Source organism: Pongo pygmaeus, chromosome 5, assembly GCF_028885625.2.
Source record: "Pongo pygmaeus isolate AG05252 chromosome 5, NHGRI_mPonPyg2-v2.0_pri, whole genome shotgun sequence".
Classification (NCBI taxonomy): domain Eukaryota; kingdom Metazoa; phylum Chordata; class Mammalia; order Primates; family Hominidae; genus Pongo; species Pongo pygmaeus.
Genome location: NC_072378.2, coordinates 145,236,660 through 145,256,930, shown reverse-complemented (window position 1 = coordinate 145,256,930; position 20,271 = coordinate 145,236,660). Strand labels below are relative to the sequence as shown.

Here is a 20,271-nt window from a genome sequence, read left to right as displayed (position 1 = left end):
TATTTTAACAAATTATATTTTAGATGATTTTTCTAGTTCAAAGATAGCTTTTAATTTTAGAATCAAGCAACATGATTCTCAACATTGTTTCCCACTGAATGGCTTCAGAAATTGATTAAACCTACTAGAGTGGTTAAAATCCAGTGTACGGATAAAAAGCATACAGTATTTGAGAGCATGAAACTAAAAGTACATTTGAAAGGAACTTAATGTCAGTCAATAGCATCTAGTTATTAAAACACTCAACAGGTTTCATGTACACATTTTTACGTCCAATATTACTTTTCTCTCTCAATAAACCTATCTGTAAAATAAATTGAGAATCACATAATTATATGTATGTGTAAGAGATGGGGAGAGAGAAAGAATGAGAGCAACAGGAGACTGTATTAGTGTGTATGAGAGAAACTGCAGGAAAAAACATAGATGTATCAGGACACAGGCTATCTCTATATCTTATTTTCATAAATGTGCATTCAAAACTCAGATTCTATCAGTGAACCCAGCTGAAGAATATCAAAGTCATCTTGTGTTAAAATTACTTTTATTCAGGATGAAAAATACAATATGTAACCAGATTAGATGACAGTCTGTGATTAGTTCTTTACCACATATTTCAAAAGAACTACATACTTACTTCCCATTGTTGTTACTGCAATATATTTCTTTTTATTTATTATTACTTAGAAGGTTACAATGTAGTGTTTTACGTAGCTTTTCTTTAATAGCAGATAGAGGACATTTTGCATACAAATACAGGCAGAAAAAAAATTAACACAATGACTTTTTAAAGTAAGAGCAAGGAAGACACCAAATTTACAACTTGGAGTTGAGAGCTCAGGGAATTGTTTTTTCTTTAAATAGGTACTTTCTTGGGTATGACATGGCCTGATAAAAGCTCTAGACTTTGCAGACTGCAGCAGCATAAAGCAGTTTCCAATGCAATGGATGAAGATGGATCTGAGGTAGAAAGGTGGTCATGGCTTTCCTTTTATATAAAACAATTTTCTTCTTTTCAAAATATCTCTGCTGCAAATAGACACCCTTGCCCCCCAACCCACCCAACCTATTCTAAAATAATAGCAATTTCTAACTTTAAGCCTCCTTCTGGCCAGATCCCAGCTAAAGAGAACCCAAAGTTAAAATGTCTTCATGTTTTTATGTCTTTATGTTTGAATCAAAACATGTTATTTTCACCTTTTTTTTGGTTCCTCTACATTTGCTAATTAAGTAACATGTTTAAACTGAATCAATTAAATGTTGAATCAGAAGCTAAACCAAAATACATAATTGAGTGCACTCAAAGATGTAGGTGGAGGTACCATCACCTAAGCATTAATTTCATTCTTCTGTAGAAGCAGTGACATAGACTTTTGATAAACATTCTTTCCAAATATATTGATCTAGTGAAGGGTATAAAAACATCTGATCTTTCACCCGAAAGGTAAAATAAGCCGTGCACTAAATGTGTGTCTGCTTTCAGTAAGAAAACAACTAGGAGTTTCAAGAACTATTAAGGACTTGAAAAATACAAAACAACAATGAAATTCTCTTTGAAGGGAACGAAAGACAATAACGTGTTCTGGTATCACAATAGGTAAAGGTTTGCTGTGCATGTCATGATGAAAATCAAGACATGGGAACTAGGAAAGGTTGTACTAAGTTTTGTTTCTGTGTCAAAATGAAAATATGCTTAAGTGGGCAACCTTTGGTAATATGTTCTTTGAGATTATTATAATGTAGTCTTATTTATCAAATAGATTAAGACATAAAATAAATAATTAATTCCTACTTATATAAAAAGGGAATAAAATGCAGGAAAAAATGTCCCAAAAGAAATGCCATTTAGGCTTATAAGATTTTAATTACAGTTACCCAAGTGGTCAGCAAAGAAGTAAGTGGGCAAAGTCAAATAAAGTTAAACGGCATACACAGGGCTGTAGCTTAAACCATATGTGTGTATATATAAGATATTTGATTGAAATTTATGAATTTATTAATGTGGCCAAATCATGGAAACAAATACATGGATCTATTTGGGATCTATTTGGTTATATGGCTGATAAACATATGGCTGATAAATTATAAATAACCAAAACATTGTGGTAAAAGAGTCAAAGAAATAATGAAGTTATTGTGCAAGGTTAATATGAACAGCAGAAGGAATGTAAAAATGTAAAGTGGTCTTCTAATTCTTATGTAAGCTTTGTCATAGTTATTAAAAAGACAGTATCATATTAGAAAGCCCCCACCCACTTTCCCAATGCTGTATACATTATACAAATCCGTGACAAATGTATTACCATTTCCAAATACCTCTCTGTTCATTAATTTACACTTGCATAGAAAGGGAAGAAGAAAACAATAATATATGGTTATTATAAAAACAAAATATCCATTTCTCTTTGGATAGTCAGTGTTTTACTCTTTCAGTAGAACACACAGTCAGCACTCAACACCGTGGGCCAAGGAGCCATGGAGCTTCTGATTTAATGGAACTTGGAATTGGCATTTGCTGAAAAGGGCAACACTCTACGTCAGGAAACATTGGTTGGCCGGATGAATACTTCACATTGCCTGTGGGAAGGGAAAATAGCACTGTCAGAAATTTGCACAAAACATTACAGGAAGCAGAGATCTGTCAATTCTTCAAGAAAATAAAAGTGCTTCTTTCAGTAGTCTTAACTCCCATGTGACTTTTGCTTCCTGCAATGAAGTCCCTCCCTCTCATGCTGAAGTTACCTAGTCTGCTTTCTATCACTGCAGCTGATTTAGAGGGAAGTCTGAAAGTCTTTTCTCTTGGCCAGGCTGGAAGCTAAGTTAAAATGGAGAGGACTTCATTTCTTTCTGCTGGAGGTACCAATGGTGAGTGAATGAGGCTGGTGAAAATATCCCATGTCTTCCTGGGGGACTGTGGGAGGTCATCTGTAGAGGGGGTACCCTAACAATGTCAACCCATCTTGATCCCAAGCTGGAGTCCGGAGAAGAGGAAGAGAAGGCAGGAATCATAATGCCCGGGTGTGCAGTGGTGCCGTTAAAGTTAAATGCCCCAGGTCAGAGACAATATAAATCCAGGCCACACTCATGGAAGTGGTGGCAACCTTTTGAAGGGAGGGTCAAACATTTGGTCTTCTAAAAGGATTTTGAAATTAGAAAAAATTTTTTAAAAAATTCTAAAATGAAATCATCCAAACTGGTCCATGCCTCATAAATCATAAAAGGCCTTCCTGGACCCTCAGGAAAGATACTCTCCGTCTTTACACCTTATTTTATGGGGGACTTTATCCTGCTCCCTGGAAGCACATTCCTAATGAAGCCACTGGAAAAGCTGTGCACAGAGCCCCTCCTTTTCCCAGGTACGCTGAAAGCAGTAAACTCATTTGACTCTGGCCTAGAGCCTATTCTCCACGACTATTCCAATTTAGATTCTTCAGACACTTGCTTCTCCATTTTGAACATTTGATTGCCACGTTAGAGGGAGCAAAAATTCAGCAAACACTGATGGGTTCCAGGCATTGTACTAAGGGGAGGCCCCCCTGCGAAGCAGGTGTGGAAGATATCTCAGCCAGGCAGCCTCATTCAATTCTAATATGAGGTAAGTGCTGGCCACAGTAAATTCAAAGTGGTTTGAGGACAGAGAAGGGGAGAGATTAACCCTATATGAGAAAGGAACATTTTGTTACATATTAATATTGATAACTGAAACTCTGGCGCTGATTCATGTTAAATATAAAGCCAAGAGGATTTTTGAATTATGTCTATATACTCCATTATCCTTGAGAATTAGATGGGTCTATTAATTGGACACACAATACTGCTCATTTTAGGTGTCAGAATTCTAAAAACTTAAGATCATGCTATGTAAATATTAGCCCAACCCTCCAGGTGAAAATATATACTTTTCATGAATTTCCATTTGACCCAAGACATGAAAAATGAAGAAAAGAGAAGAGAAGGAAAAAACACATGGAGAGGGAAGGAAGAAAATGGGAAAGGGGCCTCTTGTATTGAGTTACATGTTTGCTCCATCCACTAAGTTGCTGTACAACCAGGAACCATTTAGCTCTTTGTAAACTCAATTTCTAAAATCTAGAAACAGAGTAGGAGGAGAAGGCCTCCTAAGATCATTTTCTGCTTTAAATTCTGAGCACTTGTATTATATCTGAGGACTTTAAAAGATTCTCTCTTCCCTCCTTGCCTTTGTCACTCACAACCTCATTCCACCTGGGGACCATCAGGACTAACCTCGTTGTACCCTTTATCGTTAATTTTAATGGGCCACCCTAAAAAGCTCTAGACTCCTGGTTGTCCTTCCATCACCTGTATTCTAGTCATATAGAGATCTGCATACCCCTTTTTGTGTCCCCATGCCTCACTATTCCTAGCTCTTGAAACCTGTCCTATAGGTCATGTGGCCTGTGATCCACAAAACCCATGTTCCCAAACCCTTCTCTGAATGCTGCCTGTATCTACTTGCTCTAATCAATATCTGCATCTACCTGAAGACACAGCTTCCCTCATAACCCTCTCACACAGTACTTCCCCTCCCCACTCTCCCCCATTCCTCATACACTGCATGAGTCTTCCTTGGTCCTCATTGGGGCCTTTGGGGTATCTTCTTTCTCTTCTCCCTAAAAGCACCCAGCTTTGAATCTCATATCATCAGACTACACAAATCCATTATGCAGTCATCTACTGACTCAGTAGGTCATGTTCCTTCACTTTTTGAAGTAAAAAATGGCTCAATGCCCCCTACTCTAAAGCTATTTTTAAATGTTTGTTAGTGATTTCAACACCCACGGAGATGATTCTTCCAGCACTCTGGCTTCTTGGTTCTTTAGGCTCTTTTCCTCCAATGGTCCTGACCTCCAACTTTCTTAGCCATTCACACAAAGGTCCAAATATGGACCATTACCAATACTTGCAACCCCTCTAATTTCAATATCATTCAACCCAGCTTCTGACAACCACCTCTACCTCCACAGCTTACTTCCCCTACAACTGCAAATTTATCCATCCTTTGATAATAGGATCCATTGATCCTCCCATCTTTATTTCTGTCTCCCACACTGGACATTTCCTCATTCCTTTCGCTACTGAGCTTAAGCATCTGGTTCAATCATTATAATCACTTCTTTGCCTCTTCCCTTGAATCACTGTACTCATTTTGTCAAACCCCAACTTCAACTTTTTAAATGCCAATACTCAGCCCACTCTGGTGTCTGTGCTCATGAACGTGAATATGCCTAGAGGGCAACTTACAATCCTGCAGAATGGCCTCATGTTAAATTCATGAGTGGCACCTTTAATGCTGCTTGTAGTCACACTCTATTTCCCAGGCCATCTGCTCTTCTATTCTCCAAGAAGCTATCACACATCCTCCAGTCTCTCCTCGCACTTCTGACACCTCCTCCCCAACCTCACTCCCTGCTGAAGTCCCGGCTTCCAATTCACTTAGACAACAGAAGCAAGCAGGAGAGAACACCCACAGCTCACCACACCCCTAGCCTACTTCACATACCCTTGTCTTTTAGTTAAGATCCCAGCCTCTCTTGCCAATAAGACAATCATTCAGAAGGCTCATTGTTTCAAGAAGATTAGTAAACAAGTTCATGAAAGAAAATGTTCTCCAAAGCTGCTGTGGCTTTGTGGCACATTATTACTAAAAGTATGTGATAAGAAAATGTGAATGGAAAACAAAATCTCAGGATCCCTAACTCACTATGCTAAAGGGAAAAATTAAAAGTGAGAACTGAGTCACACAAAAACTACCTTCCTAAGCAGCTAGTTGCAAAGATAGAAGGCCAGTGACCTCCCTCACAAATTGCTCACAAGGAAATTTCTAAGGGCCCCCAAATCTTTACCCTAAAATAGAGTTTTGTTGAATTTCACCGTGACAATGTGAATTAACAGCTTATCTTTACAGGACAAAGGCAGGACTAGAAGTCATCTCTCCTCCCACCCTGAGAAAAATGCGTATTTGACTGCTTCTTCTACTCTAGGCATACCTTATCTTAATTATATAAAATGCAGATTTACTGAGCGTGAGACAAATGCATAATTGACTGTTCCTCCACCCCCTCCTGCCTGCTCTTTCCTTTTTGTAAAGCCCTCAAAATCCTTTTTGGGAAAAAACAAAAACAAAACAAAACAAAACAAAACAAAAACAAACAACAAAACAAAACACAGGCTACAAATCCTAATGAAACTTATCTTTTTCCCAGGTGTGTCTTCAACCTTGGCAAAGTAAACCTCTAAATTGATTGAGACCTGTCTCATACACTTTTTGGTTTATAGAAAATACTAAAAAGCATAAGGCTACAGCTGCCAACAGTTCTCAGCAAATTTTTAAGTAAAAAATTGAAATATTTTCCCCCGCAAAGTAACAAAACCACCTCTGTGGTACTAGACATTTTTTTTTAGGTCAATGTTCTGTGATAGCCACCTTAAGTAGACATTTGAGAGAGCAGTGGTGGTCAAATCTATCTAGAGTGACTTTATGTAGCACATAAGATGCCATTAAAAAGCTGTTAGAACACAAAGGATCAAACACATGGTATTTTTGGTATCTGTGGCTTGGGAGCCACCCCCCACCCCCAGACTGACAAACTGTTGTACAATATCAACTAACATTTAAATGTCAAGTAAGTTTACTTATTTACATGGAGAATAAAGAAGGAATAAAATCAGTGGTGGATAATCTGCTTACTCTAAGTTGGGATCAGTAACATAGAGCCAACCAACCCATTAACTCTTACCTGTGGCCTGCTGGGAACATTTGCTGAAAGAGAAAACAAAATAAATCACTTATTGGCAGTCCTGTTACTTTGTTGGTTCCAACTTTCAGGCATGCAAATGTGTGGAAAGCATCACTCTACATAGGGTAATAATAGCCCAGTTGTTAAATGGATGCTAATAGGAAAAACAAGAAACACATTTTTTTTTTTCCTGGCTTAATGCTTCAATGAGGGCTAGTTTTCCTGGTTAGTTTCTCATATCCCATGTGATTTAAGATTTAGTGCATACACTAAAGCATTCACTGAATACTTAGTCTTGCAAAAAATCTCATTTCCTATTTAAATCATACTGTGTATTTGGTTTATGTATCAGAACAGAGCATGTTCTACTTACTTTGCTGAGTACTAATTCTGACCAAGGGACCACTGAAGGCATAAGTCTTTGGTTTCTGCCTCCCTTGACCCACCCTTGACACACCCTGCACCCTAAGGCCCAGGAAAATGGTGGCCAAGTACTTGCATCAAGGAAAGTGCTGGCCTAATCCTCAGTGTCCTTCTGGACACTTGGGATAATAATAGTCCCTTGGATGGGCCCAGTTAGGAACAATGGAGAAGTTAGAATATGGCATCTAATTCTCCTTTCCACACAGATAGCTCAATTCCTTTTTGGTTCCAGAGCCCACGACAGTGAAGACGATCTGGCGGGCTTTGCAAGGGCAGCCACTGCCATCTCTTCTCTAAGGCATCTGCTTTTCGTCCCCTCTTTTGCTACATGATCATCTCATTCTCAATGCTGGGGGAATAAGAGGAGATCTGTCCCCCAGTAATGGCAACAATCTGTTCTTGGTCAAATCAAAGTTGTCCCTAATCATTTAGCATGCTGCACTCCTTCCATCTCTCACTGTTCTATGCTGAGTGGGAGAAAGGACATCAGTGACCATGTGCTGTGTGCTGGGAGCTATGTGAGAAAAAAAGAGCAGGCATGAAGAGTACCCTTCCCATAATGTCTGGAGGGAAAGCGTGAGGCCCAGTATTTGGGGGAGAAATCAGGCTAAAAGAAGCCTAGTTCTAACAGATCTGTAAATTACATCCAGGAGAAAAGAGTGGACCTCCACAGTGTCCAAAGGATAGCTGAGTTGAATTATTATTAAGTACACCATAGGTTTACACACTCTTTTTAAAACAGACAGAGTTATGCTTCTCTTGCAAGTAACAAATATAACAAATAGCCAAACCCTAGACAGAAGTCTAATCCATTTTGCTGTAAACCAATACTTTTAACCTTACAGCCTTTTATCAAATAAAAGGCTATGGGTATTTGCCTGAACAAATCACACAAAAATATTTTAAAAAGGAAATCATTGCATTGCAGTGGGTTTTGGGTTTTTGATGAATGCCATTCAAGCTTAATAAACATAGGCAATTCATAGTAAAAATATGCCTGTGGGTCAAAAATAATTTTGAAAGCATTTCTTGGTCTATCAGCAAAAATTAGTTGGCTTACTGCCAGTATTCCATACATTTGAAGGACATAAGTAAAAAATGGACAAAAAAAATTTATACCAAAAAATAAAAATAGTTACTGCAGTCAGTGGGAATTTTAGTAAGTACACTTGTTAATTGGCAGTACATTTAAACCCCTTTCCTTAACTCCTTGCCAGGAAGTGAAGGAAATGTCTGCTTCTCTGCTCTAAGACTCAACATAAATAATTTAAAAAAGACTTTAAAAGGCCATAATTCAAGGATGCTATCAGGACCAACTGGGATATTAATTCAGACAAAGGAGTTCTAAAGTGTTATGTGCAACAATGTGTAGACCCAGTTAAAAAACGGTAATGTTAAAATAGGCAATTCACACAATTAAGATTTATGAATACAGAGTTTCATTTTAATTCCAAGATTGCCAAGAGTGGAAATTCATTTGGGGCCATGCTAATTTTTAATCCACAAAGGATCAAAAGTCAAGATTAACATGAAGATCAATTCATTGTGTGCTGGCGACAAGCATTTTTAAAGTTCTCATTAGTTACAGGGGCTCAAGGGATTGGCTTGGCATTGGGAGGGTGCCAATCTGATTTGTTTAGATAAATTCTCCAAAGGTGGTTGGTAAGCTTTGGGAATCACAAAGGCTTATTAAAATATTTGCTGGCTGAGCAACTTTAAAGAGACAAAAGAACAAATGAATCCTACAAAATGTTCTGAGTACTATCTAGGAATGCTACAAGGAAACCTTCCCAGCTAGAAAATGTAATCATTCACTCAAGTCAGAAACATGTATTGGGGCCGGGTGTGGTGGCTCATGCTTGTAATCCCAGCGGTTTGGGAGGCCAGTGTGGGTGGTTCACTTGAGGCCAGGAGTTTGAGACCAGCCTGGCCAACATGGTGAAACCCCATCTCTACCAAAAATACAAAAATTAGTTGGGAGTGGCGGCATATGCCTGTAGTCCCAGCTACTTGGGAGGCTGAGGCACGAGAATTGCTTGAGCCTGGGAGGTGGAGGTTATACAGACCTGAGATCGTGCCATTGAACTCCAGCCTGGGCAACAGAGTGAGTCTCTGTCTCAAAAAAAAAAAAAAGAGAGAGAAAGACACATGCACTGGGCACCGAGTCTACCTCCCATGCTGATTTCTATTCTGCATCAATTTTTAAAAGGTTTAATAATTACAGGAAGAATATGAAAATATGTATCAATTTTATAAATAAGTCAATTCAGCTTTTATTTTTATGGAAAGCTGTCCCTATCTTGTATATGTTTATAATACCAGAGAAAAAATATGAATAGCAGAACTTTCAGAAGCCAAAAATTAAAACATGGAGATTTCAAAGGATTCTAAAATACACTTCTCATCATTTCATACATGGATGTGCTTGAATTCTTGAAAAGAAGACATGACTAGTAATGCTCATTCAGAAAACTATGACTATTATAAATATTTGTGAATGTGCATAGTTAAGTCTATGAGAACATGAAGCCAGCTGCTCCAAACCAATACTTTTAAACCAACAGCTTTTTATCAGATAGAAGGCTATGGGTATTTTACATATAAACATATTTAAGAGGAAATCATTGCATTTCAGTAGGTTTTGAGTTTTTGACGAATGTGATTCAAGCTTAATAAACATTAAGGAATCTCAGGGCTCCACAAACCACTCTCTGAACACTGAGAATGACATTGGTGAAGAGGGGACCAATGCAGGGGAGAGGATGAATCTCTGTGATGTGGGTCCCATGGAAGGTACTGTGTATACTCCTCTCAGAAACCAATATCAATGAATAGCTAACAAGATCCCCAACCAATAGGAATTTTATACTTGCCTTTAAAGTGAGGCCATAAAACGAGATACATACATTTACCTGTTACAATTCATTTTTGCTCTAAATTATGATTATTTATTTTTAATAATGTTCTGTTTTAAAATGACATGGGTCCATCTTTTGTAAAATCTAGATGTCAGAGTATACTTTGAGAAAAATTTAAGAGTAAATTCTTTAGGAAATGGAACTTGGAAAAAATCGCACATTTCTAGAATAAAATTTTTAATATGGAAATTATATATTTTATATTTATTACAAGGTGTATATTGAAACACACTCCCCATCCTGGCTATCACTGTCAACTGACTTTTACAATTGAAAATGTCCATGATATTTAAATAAAAACTTCTAAACATGCTTTGATGTACAGAATTTGTTTTTAACTAATTATTAAGGTTATTTAGGTATAAGCTGAACTAAAAAGTAATTTCCTTTAAGAATTTAATTCTGGCTCATAAAGACTATGATGAGATTTTATCTACTCACTAAGTAACATACAATTGAAAATCAAAACCTCTAAATAAATTTGACCTCGAATTATAATTAATAAACTAGTTTTAATCAGTTTATCTATTACTGTGGTTACAGAGCCTAGAAAATAAGCAACAATCTGGTAGCATGTGAGCATTCAGTGATCCTCTTAAGCTTTTGTGAGACTCTATAGAGCCAAAAGTGTGTCCACATGTGTGTGCACATGCACGCATGTGCTTTGGGGGGTTGGGAGGTGGGTGTGGAGATTGATGTAGTGTAAATGTGATTCTGCAAACTTTGAGAAGCATTATAGTAGATCTACAAATGAAAACCTGGGAAACAACACACTGGCAAAACACAAATAGATATATTCACGTGCTGGTGGAAACCATAATATAATCTTTAGGCAAATATTCCTGAAAATTCACAAAGAAATATATGTTTTATTTATTTATTTATTTTGTTGTTGTTGTTGTTTTGAGATAGAGTCTCTGTTGCCCAGGCCGGAGTGCAGTGGCATGATCTTAGCTCACTGCAACTTCAGCCTCCCGGGTTCAAGCAATTCTCATGCCTCAGCCTCCCAAGTAGGTAGGACTACAACTACAGGCTTGTGCCACCACACCTGGCTAATTTTTTTTGGTATTTTTAGTAGAGATGGGGTTTCGCGATGTTAATCAGGCTGGTCTCAAACTCCTGACCTCAAGTGATCCACCTGCCTCAGCCTGCCAAAGTGCGGGAATTACAGGCATGAGCCACCGCACCTGGGCCAGAAATATATTTTAAATAGCTGTTTTCACATTCTGCTAATGATGGTATTTTAAAAATTACAAAGTTGTATAAAGTAAATAATAGTTTTTAAATGAAGTCATTATATCTTATTTACCTACACTCCTGATAATTGATAATCTCTTTTTCATCATTTTGGATGGCTTTTTTTTTTTTTTGGGAGAGAAAGTCTCACTCTGTCTCCCAGGCTGGAGTGCGGTGGCGCGATCTCGGCTCATTGCAACCTCTACCTCCCAGGTTCAAGCAATTCTCCTGCCTCAACCTCCTGAGTTGCTGGGATTACAGGTGCACGCCACCATGCCTGGCTAATTTTTGTATTTTTAGTAGAGACAGGGTTTCACCATGTTGGTCAGGCTGGTCTCAAACTCCTGATCCCATGATCCACCCGCCTCGGCCTCTCAAAGTGCTGGGATTATAGGTGTGAGCCACCGTGCCCAGCCTGGGATGGCATTTTCTAAGGAAATGACAGACAAGGGTAAAATAAGAGGCTATGCTTTACATGAATTCTTATTTTAGTGACTGCCCCGGATTTAAAATCAGTTTGAGAGTAAATCTCTCTAAAATTACAAATAATGTCTTCAAATCCTTTCAAAGATTATTTAAAATATAATTATAGCACTAAGTAATTTATATACATTTATATATTTGTGTGTGTGTGTGTGTGTGTGTATATATATATACATACAGTTTACTTGTACGTATATATTCTGCTAGAAACACCAGAAGTGTTTTAGGTGAGAGCTCAGCCAAAATTGCAATGTGGCAAGGTGCTGAAGACAAAACACTTGGAAAAAATGAATAAGTAAGAATTATTATATAATTTCTCCCAGAATTTGGTTATTTTCTGGCTCTTGGTTGTTCAGATGGAAACTTCACAGGGTCCTAATCTATGATGCCTTAAATTGTTTGGACTTTATACAATGACTATTTTATTCCATGAGAAAAGAAACCAGCAGGAATAAAAAGGGAAAATCTGAAAATAATCCCTTTCTGCACTGGAGTCTGATGACATTGGAGAACAATGTTTGAAGAAAAGAGAGGGAATTACACTAGAAAGGCTATTTCCATGCCTTGTTTGGCATGCCACTGAAAGCTCTTCTTTGAACTAAGATGTGTTCCTTATGATAGCTTGCATCGAAGAGGATAATTTCTTCTTAAAACCAGACTTACTATTTTATTTGCCTTCATTTTATCACTCATCGAGCATATTGAAAAATCTCAAAGAGCAGAATTGCGTTGCAACTGTACCCCCGTTACTTGATAGTATCTAGGTTGAGCTTCATTTTCTTATATAATGTTTGCCTTATTTTCAAATAATATTCAGTCCTGTTTGTAATAAGGTTTTCATTATCTTAAGGAGGAAGGCGAAGGGCTGCATGCAGAAAAAGAGAAAGGGAAGGAACACGCGCAGCTGTGGTGCTGCGATCTTTCATACTCACGGCAGCAAGATGGAAACGTGCTGTGAATCTGCTCCATGACCTCTGTGAGATCCGTGCTGGTGTCGTGCGGTGGGGCCAGCAGGTCCTCTCCCGCTGTGACAGCAAATAAAGAGAACAACAAAGCTTCTCAAATTAATGTCTAGCCTTCCACTAAAACCCAAATTCAGGAGGAAGTACTCCTGCCAGCCTCTAAATATCAACGTGAAAAGAGTTCCCATTGCAAAGGGAATTTTAGGGGAATATACCCAAAACATTTTTGCTTGAGTGTTGGTAATGGTAATATAATTTTACATAATTAACATGTACTAGCTGTTTGTTTGTGTAGAAAGAATCCACACACCAGGGGACTGAATATGACACTGAAAGACAAGTAATATAGTCTTATTATTTCAGTGTTTGAATGAGAAATCTATTATTTTTGTACCACAGGTATGTTTTCACGCAAAAAAAAATCCATCAATTTCTTTTTCTATCCTCCTTTCTTTTTGGAGACTTTGGCTTAGGCCAGCTTATCCTGCCACAAAAGTAAAGGCATCTTATTTAAGATACTTTTAACTAGGATGTGTTTTTTATTCTATAATCCACAGTCAAAATAATTCTCTTATTTAAAAAATACGAAAATCATCTTAATATTTTAATATATATATTTTTTAAGACACAGCCTCCATCACCAGGCTGGAGTGCAGTGGTGCGATCTCAGCTAACTGCAACCTCCGCCTCCCGGGTTCAAGCGATTCTCCTGCCTCAGCCTCCTGAGTATCTGGGACTACAGGTGCGCTCCACCACGCCCGGCTAATTTTTGTATTTTTAGTAGAGATGGGGTTTCACCATGGCCTCCCAAAGAGCTGGGATTACAGGCGGGAGCCACCGCACCTGGCTAATATTTTAATTTTTTTCTGGTTAATGTACCAAACGATATCCCACCAACAAATTAATTTGGTTACAATATATAGTTCTCAGTAAAATTCTAGAATTTTAATTTAATTGATAACAAAATGTCATTGGTTAACACCTAGTTTACTGAGTCCTTCCTAGCATCAGTGACAGGTCCCCATTGTGACCAAGGACAGGATGCGTGGGACCGCTGCCTCTGACGGGACAGGCAAGACAATGTCTAAGTGGACTAGGATGAAGAAAAGTGAATAAATGAGTTTCCACGCCTTGGCAGATACAACCGTAATGTTTGGTATAATATTATTAGTCCTGAATATGTACCAATATAACATTTTAGAGACAAGAAAGTGTACTAAAAAAATCATTCACAAAGCAAATAATTTAATTTCTTGCTCATTCTAAAGGGCAGAGGAGGCTTTTTTATCCAAAATTCAATCCACTTCTACAGATTATATAAACAAGTGTATTATAGCTTATTTGAAAATGTCTGCTTTTTGATATTGTTGAAATGGATTTGCATCTATTTAAGACCAAATACAAAAACTCTTTTACTTCCTAAGGCACCAGTGAGTAAGAATGTTACTTAACAGGAAACACAAACAAATGGCAAAACACAAAGCAGACTCAGCAGAGGAGCTGTGCATTGGGGACACCGACCTGCCTGATGGAACTGTGGGCCGGAGGCATCTGGATCAAGCGAGTAGCTCCGTGCAGAATGCTGAGGAGAAGCCCATGGGGAAACACCGTTGATTCGGGAATCAGATTCGGGCTGGAACCACATTCAGAGGTTAAAGCAGAGAAAGGATTCAAATAATCATAAGGAAAAACATTTCCTTTTTAACTTCCTCGCCCTCACCATGGATAATTAAATCATATAGAAGTCTTTGCCTTCAGATGTTTTCAATACATTTTAGCATCAGCTTGGTGGGGGCTTTGGTCCTTCTCTTTCCGCTTGGACACCTTGAAGAACCCACTTGGTTATGCTGCAAGATTCATTTATCTACACCATTTTTATCCCTCAATTTTTCTATTGTTTTAATGTTAAGTGAATTCATAAGCATAGTTCACTCACATTTTAAACATCAGCACTGGGTTTCTAATACAGTAAATTTATCCAATTTCAAAATCAGCTCATATTCCAAGGCAATATTGGGAGAGTGGTTAGAAGCATGATTATAGATTCAGATTGCCTGGATTCTAATTCCCACTCTGCCACTCATAAGCTGTGTAATTCTGGGAAAACTGTAGAACCTTCTATGCTTTAAGTTCTTTATTTGTAAAATGGGGAGGGTAATAATAATGCTGTGTTATAGGGTTTTGTGAGGGGAGTGAAGAATGACTATTTCTAAAATGGTTAGCACAGCCTGACACTTAGTAAATACTTCGTAAAGGCACTCACACAAATCTTCAATATGGATGCACTGACAAATATACGGTCAAATTAGAAAGTGTGAGCCACCATACAGGGAATGCAGATGTTACAAGTTTTTCAGGCAGATTTTTCCATTAAATCTATATTAGTTGAAGCCTGGTAGTTCTGCCAGTTTTTACTATCAGAGTTGAATTTTCCATCTACTTCTAGCATTCATCATGCTAAATTGTTTAGAAGAGATAAGAGCTCTGCAGTCTTGGGTACAGAGAGCCATTTGGATATCACCTATCTCTAAAAGCATTACTGTGTGATTCTCAAGGCACATGAGCCATTAGGCAGCACTTTCTAATGGGATGGAGGGAGTAGGGGAAGGCAAGGGTGAAGAGAAAAGCCTTTTGCTCTCCTGTGAGCATCAACCAGCCATGGCAAATAAAGGTTTTGAGCACAGCTTCCTTCTGCAGCAATTCCATCTATGCACTAAGTCGTTGACACTAACACTTCATATTCTAAACAAGAGATTGCAAGAGAAAATCCATCCCTTACACAGCACCATTCGGAAACTTCAAGTTCACGGAATGAAAAATGTAACTTTTTCAATGTATGTGGATGGCACTAAGTAAGACTCAAACATTCCGGAGGGCTTCAAGAAACCCACGTCTTGGGTCACTCTTGGGAAACTCTTATTTTCCAAATATGTGGGATTGGGAGGCCCCAAAGTAAGCCTTCCACTGAACAGCCTCACCGAAATTCTGAAACACTGAGAGACATAGAGAAAAGTGTATGGTCAAATTATAAAGCGTGATCTATGTGTAGGTAAGGCAGAAATGACACTATTTTGAATTATTCTGATAAGTTAAAAAGACTGAGAGCAACTGTGAAAAGGTAGTTTTCTAAAATTTGAGAGAATCACTGGAGAGAAAGTTGTTCCTGCTTTGAGTCAATAAATTATTTCTGGAGAAAGGCACTCCTATTATACCACATAGGAGCTCCACACAGCACAGGCTAGAGAAAAAGACAAAAGATGACATGCATGTTGATGTCAGGGATTCTTCAAGAGAGAGGAGCTCTTGGCCCCTGTGCTGGGACTCTACGCTCTCTGCACCTGCTGCAAAAGTCTCTCCATCACTATTTCTGAGACATCACTCCTATTCCTAACTACTATGTGGCATCAAGCACTTAATTCCCTACAGCGTGCTGTGTCTTCACATATGAAAGTATCTTGCTGTGATATCTAACAAGATGGCAGGCACCAGAAAGGCAGAAACTGTATTGATGCTTCTTCTATATCCCAAAGAACAGCGTTTTTCAAAACTGAATGCAATAACCCACTGATGAGTTATAGAATCAATTTAGTAGGTCCTGACCAGCATTAAGAAAGAAAAATAGAAGGAAGAAAGGGAGGGAGGAAGAAAGGGAAAATAGAAAATAAGAGCTGGCATTTCTCTATAAAGGCAAGTATTATTTTGTGTTCTCCATACATGTATGTATTCATCATAATGTAAATTGTATTTCTTATCATCCAGAAAGCTTGCAAGCAACTCCCACAAAACATGGTCCAGCGTTAGGAAATAATAGTAGCAAATTAATAACCATCTTTAACTCAATTTCTTGAAAATAGAAAATAACGATTCTTGGAGTCAGCATTCTTGTCTCACTAGAAGAAAGCTTTAGAATGCCGATTTCAGGTCTCTTGCCGTTCCTTAATACAGATGCTTCCCATGTATAATTTAGGAAGATATATGTCACAGGATATTTTCTCTCAAACAATTCAGAGCTAAGGCGGACTTCATTGTTAAAGAAGACTGGGAAATTCCATTGTAAGCTGGGCAAACACATTTTTGTGTGCCAATGAGGATTTCTATGGTTACATGTAAAAGGAAATTTCTAAGCCAGTCTAAATTAACTACGGAAGTAAGAAATTGAAAGTGGACTTCTCTGCCTCTCCTGATACCTGGACCATCACACAGGGCAGGGGACAGGTGGTCTGGGGAGGTGTGACGCTGAATTCTACACACCCTACCTGCTCCAGCAGCTGTCGGAGGCGGTGGAGCTGAGACTCCAGCTGTTTATTGTGATCTTCTAAAATCTGCATCCTAGCCTCCAGCCGACCTTTGTGCTGCCTGAGGAGTTTTGCTTCTGCTATAAGTTCTGAATCCTCAGATGTGTGATGGGGAGATACAATCGACTCTGGCGGTGAACCGACAGGGAGCCCCCTTCGCAGGTGCTGGTCCTTCAGCTGCTCATACTCCACCTGTAGATTTCTAATACAGAAAGAGGGAGAAACAGAATTACTACGACGTGCATTATCTTCTCTCCAAAATTGTCTGTGAGGTTCAAATTTAGCTCATGCTAGTTCCTCTTATATAAAAATGTGTATTAATAGTAGAATGAGCATGCATGAATAAAATTGTAGTTTTAAGCAAGTGTCCCAGTAGACATCATCAAGGAACCCCCAAATGCTGCTGTATTGCAGCCAGCATGCCAGTTTGTTAATATCCTCTAAAATTTTCACTCCACTGAGATTTCTTAGACAATAGTCTTGAAAAAGAGAATAAATGGGGGCTACAGTGAAATTCATACAAAAGAAAGGATGACATATTTCCTTCTCCCAGGCCTAGCACACCTTTGTTCTTCCTCCAGGTCAGCAATGATCCTCTCCAGTTCTCCACGTTCTTCCCTCTCTACTGACTTCAGGATCTGAGCTGGGCTCTGCGGCTGGCTCACCGGGGACTCTCCTCCGAGTGTTTGGCAATACTGCTGGATGAGGGCGTGCTCGTCTTCCCTAGCAAGACAAAGGAAACAGACCCAGAGGCTCACATCTGGATGGTGATGTTTTTGGACATAAAGGAAGTAGAAATAATGATGGACAGGATAGTGGCTGGGCCAAGTTTGTCTTAGAGCTCAGTGTCTCCATGACCTCCCTTTTAAAACTCTAGGAAGAAGTTCATCTAGCAGAGCATGGATATTATATGAGCCAACATTTCAGGCTTTTCTTTCATCTAACAGCTCTATCTCACAAACTTCAGAAGGGATATCTTACTCAGCAAAAAAAACAAAAATAAGGAACAACATTTAGTGTAAAAGATAATGTAGACAAAATCAATTACTCCATGCCTAAAGAGTTGATTAAAAGACTACTGAATTAAGAATCATCTGACTTCACTGTCTTTAGAATTTGGTTGAAAGTAACTTTGAAATGCTTTGTAACCCATATGACAAGGTTTATAATCCTTATGTTCTTTTATTTAAATAGCTCAGCACAAATTATAATTGTAGATATTTATAATGTCTCTATAGATATTTTCCTTTATATTATTAGCAGGTCATTTTTAGGGTTGATCACTCTGCATTAGAACAAGAAACTACATTTAATGCGTGCGGGTTCTCCCACTTATCTAACTACTTGTCTAATGAACTAGACATAGCAGTAACGTGGTTGAATTAGTAACTGACCTAAGTGAACGTCTAACAAAGTTGATATATTTATGGCAAGAAAATGCTTTCTAGCAGACTCGGAATTTCTTATCTTCTTTCAACAAGAGAGATCCAGTGAGATCTTATAAATGTGCAAATACCAATCTCCTGGCTAATGCTAGCAGGGCAGTCCATCAGCAGATGGCAGGGCAGTCCATCAGCAGATGGCATGTGGTCCGTTTTGATGGCTTTTGGTAAACAAGTCCTGGAATTGATGGCTTTACAGGATAGGGCAGCAGGAAAACTTCATGTCAGTTATGTAGCTATCAGAGTATGAAATGGAGCTGTCTCATGACTGAAGCAGCTCCTTCCTGTGTAAGCGATGGGGGCTGCAAACGTCTCTTAGAGACTTCTTCTATTACTCTGGAGTCAGACAGCAACCTATTGCAGCCAGAAAGAACCTGGTGTGTGGTGCTGGCAGTCCTGGGCCTCTCTCAGCTTCACCAGAGCCTTGAGATGACCTGTGCCCTTGAGCTGATGAGTAACACTTGATGCTGGGGAAGACCTCTGGTACTTGTAATTCTGGTTTGAAAATTCATCTTGGTGTTACTGCAGTTTACTCTAACAAGGAAGGGACTGGAAATTGTATCAGAAAGTTGGTGAATTCCTAGAAAAGGTTTCTCCTAAGCATGGAGATCAGAGAGATAGATGAAGCAATTGAGAAAACTGAATGTTCTGGTATTATGCTGTCAAACAGACAGAGCAAAAGTTCAGATGTGCCACTTGTTGATTTATTTTGCTTTCTTCATCAATAAACCCCCTCTCTTTTTCTCTCCCTCTAGAAATATATAGATACAGATATGTATATGTGTGTATGTGAGTACATATACATTTAAATAAAGGTCATATGCTTTGGTTAAGACCACAACATAATAATAAGTACCTAACCTGACCTTCTTGTTTTTATCAAGTAAATTTTAAAAGAGGATGGGGTGGGACCCTTACAACACAGTTAGAAACTGGAAATAAGGAACACCAGTGGGTTAAGGATTGAAGTAAGCTGCGGCATCATCCTTTGATTCCCTTTCCTGAGAAAATGCAGCATCACTGGGAAACGAAGGAAGGAACCTCTAGAAGAACCCCATGCTTGTTCCTGGGTTTAGAAGGACGAGAAGAAGAGAGTATGGGTACTGCACCACTGCAGAGAGCAGCATTTGAAAGCAATCCAAAAGCTCCTCAGTTTCCCATGTAGCTAAATCAAACAGACTGGCAGGGAGATATGGGTCTGTGTATGTGTATATTTTCCTCATAGGAAGTAAATGGCCAACACCCTAAACCTAGCTGTGTTATCCGGGGCAGAAGCAAGCTGTTTAAGACTAATGGCTCAACACCACTGGGACACCAATGAGCTGCAGTGAATTACATAATGCAAAGTCAGTGATGCCTGGAGGCACCTCACCAAGTTCATGTGAAGAGAGAGGTGATAAAAGATGACAAAAGAGCAGCTCTAACATATGGATAGGACAAATGGACAAAGTGTAAAGATATAGTAGATATAAAATAAAACAGCAGAATAAGAGTTCAGTAGAACATCTTGTAAATATTTCTCATTTCTCAGGATGAAAAAGATCTGAGTATAGAAACTATAAAGACAGAGTACCCAAAAATAATAATAGCAAAAAAAGCACATTCATATGTATCCCTGGAAAATGTCTGTATTTTAAAGATAAAGTATCACAAGCAATCTGCCAGAAATCAAAATAAAACAGTAAATCATGTTCAGAGGTGGAAAAACATTTAGCTTCCTATTTTGCATAATATTAAATGTCCAAAGACAATGG

The 20,271-nt window shown here is 38.5% G+C and overlaps 1 protein-coding gene across 12 annotated transcripts in view; it reads right to left on the bottom strand.

Moving 5' to 3' along the window:
* Positions 1–527: 527 nt before the first annotated feature.
* UTRN (utrophin) overlaps positions 528–20,271 on the bottom strand; it is a 575,792-nt gene continuing 556,048 nt past the window's right edge. For all 12 annotated transcript variants that reach the window (XM_063666718.1, XM_063666723.1, XM_063666719.1 and 9 more), the window contains 6 exons: positions 17,640–17,798; positions 17,037–17,277; positions 14,302–14,413; positions 12,751–12,843; positions 6,759–6,781; positions 528–2,577 (listed from right to left, as the gene is read on the bottom strand). In XM_063666718.1, coding sequence (XP_063522788.1) covers positions 2,569–2,577; positions 6,759–6,781; positions 12,751–12,843; positions 14,302–14,413; positions 17,037–17,277; positions 17,640–17,798 — 637 coding nt within the window. In that variant the 3' untranslated portion in view covers positions 528–2,568. The remainder of the gene's footprint in view (positions 2,578–6,758; positions 6,782–12,750; positions 12,844–14,301; positions 14,414–17,036; positions 17,278–17,639; positions 17,799–20,271) is intronic.